At 69.1% G+C, this 1,325-nt stretch overlaps 2 protein-coding genes across 2 annotated transcripts; one reads left to right on the top strand and one right to left on the bottom strand.

The window, feature by feature from the left end:
- Window positions 1-184: 184 nt before the first annotated feature.
- On the bottom strand, window positions 185-667 carry EMIHUDRAFT_258439 (hypothetical protein; the record flags this gene model as incomplete). Its single annotated transcript, XM_005760233.1, has 1 exon — window positions 185-667. One exon carries the CDS (start codon window positions 665-667, stop codon window positions 185-187), a length of 483 nt encoding a protein of 160 aa, XP_005760290.1.
- A 179-nt stretch (window positions 668-846) lies between these two features.
- Window positions 847-1,293, top strand: EMIHUDRAFT_258440 (hypothetical protein; the record flags this gene model as incomplete). Its single annotated transcript, XM_005760234.1, has 1 exon — window positions 847-1,293. A coding segment is annotated over one exon (447 nt), but the record flags the coding sequence as incomplete, so codon positions are not given.
- Window positions 1,294-1,325: the final 32 nt, after the last annotated feature.

The raw sequence follows: 1,325 nt of genomic DNA on the forward strand, positions 1-1,325 counted from the left end.
ACGCGTCGTCAGTCAGCCGCGGAGAACAGGCGGTGCTGTGCGAGAAGCGCGCGCGATCTCGTACTTTTAAGGCTGGATCCGGCCATTCCAAGGGTAGCCTAGGTGTCGCCCGCGGCACGGGCGCCCCGCTCGCCGTTCGCGCGGTCCATCGCCGCATCCCCATCCCCGTCTGCGGCGGCGCCTCCTACGCCGTGCCGGCCTGCTCTGCGACGGCTCGCCACCGCTCGTCGTCCAGCATGTGCCACCACCGCCGATCCGGGTAGCCGTCGTACTCGATCTGGTGCGCGATCCGTCCGTCCCCGTCCTCCTCCCGCGCCATGACGGTCGCAGGGTACCACCGCTCACTGTCGCAGAAGATCTCGAGGCGCGATCCGGTGGACAGGACAGTGTGGCCGTCGAGCGCCGCCCTGGCATCCTCGCGCTGTCGCTTCCGCCGCTTCGCCTTCGTCTCCTTGCTGCGCAGCAGGGTGTAGTTCGGGCCCACCTCCGCCACGCTGTCCAGCAGCTGGGCGGCGCTCGCCATCTCGACCGCGTCGTCCTCCGGCGGAAGCTCCGCGTCGCCCGCGGCCGCTTCCCGAGCGCGCTCGTCGCGCATCCGCTCGTGGTGGGCCTGCCGACGCGCCACGCCGGCGCCCGTGTGCCTCGCCGCCGCGTCCGGTGACGGCATCGGTCGCTGCCACAGGTCGTCCCACAGGTCGTACCAACAGGTCGTCCCAAAGGGGACGCATCCAAACCGCCGCATTTCGCCCGCCGAAAAGTCTCCCACTCGCTCTGCCCCAATCTCGAACCAATCTCGAGTCGTCTCACTAGTTACATACATACCTGGCGTGGGCGAGGCGCTGGCTGATGTCGCGGTCGCTGGCCGATGCTGCCGCTACGGCACTAGACAGCAACCCTCTCGGTGACGAGGAGTCACGCAAGGTCGAGAAGCCGGTCGCGAACAGCGCCCGCTGCATCGAGCTCGCCAGATCGCTCTTCGGCATCGAGCCACTGACCGGTTCGGTCCGCGACCTTGATTCGTACGACGACCGCAACTTCTACTGCAAGGCGACGTCGTCGCGCCCGGAGCTGAAAGCCGCGGCCGACTGCCACGCGTGCGGCGACCCGCCGGGCAGCTTCCACTTTGTCGTCAAGGTGCACAACGGGGTTGAGTCGCTCTCCCCCGGCTTCATCGAGTGCCAGAACCTGGCGATGGAGCTCGTGCGCGCCGCCGGCGTCTGGTGCCCGCGCGCCCTCCCGTCACTCGAGGGCCGGCAGATCGCGTTTGCCGAGCAGCCTCTCGCCGACGGCTCAGTGCGGAGGCACGCTGTCCGCTGCCTGCCCTA

Source organism: Emiliania huxleyi, assembly GCF_000372725.1.
Source record: "Emiliania huxleyi CCMP1516 unplaced genomic scaffold EMIHUscaffold_7646, whole genome shotgun sequence".
NCBI lineage: Eukaryota > Haptophyta > Isochrysidales > Noelaerhabdaceae > Emiliania > Emiliania huxleyi.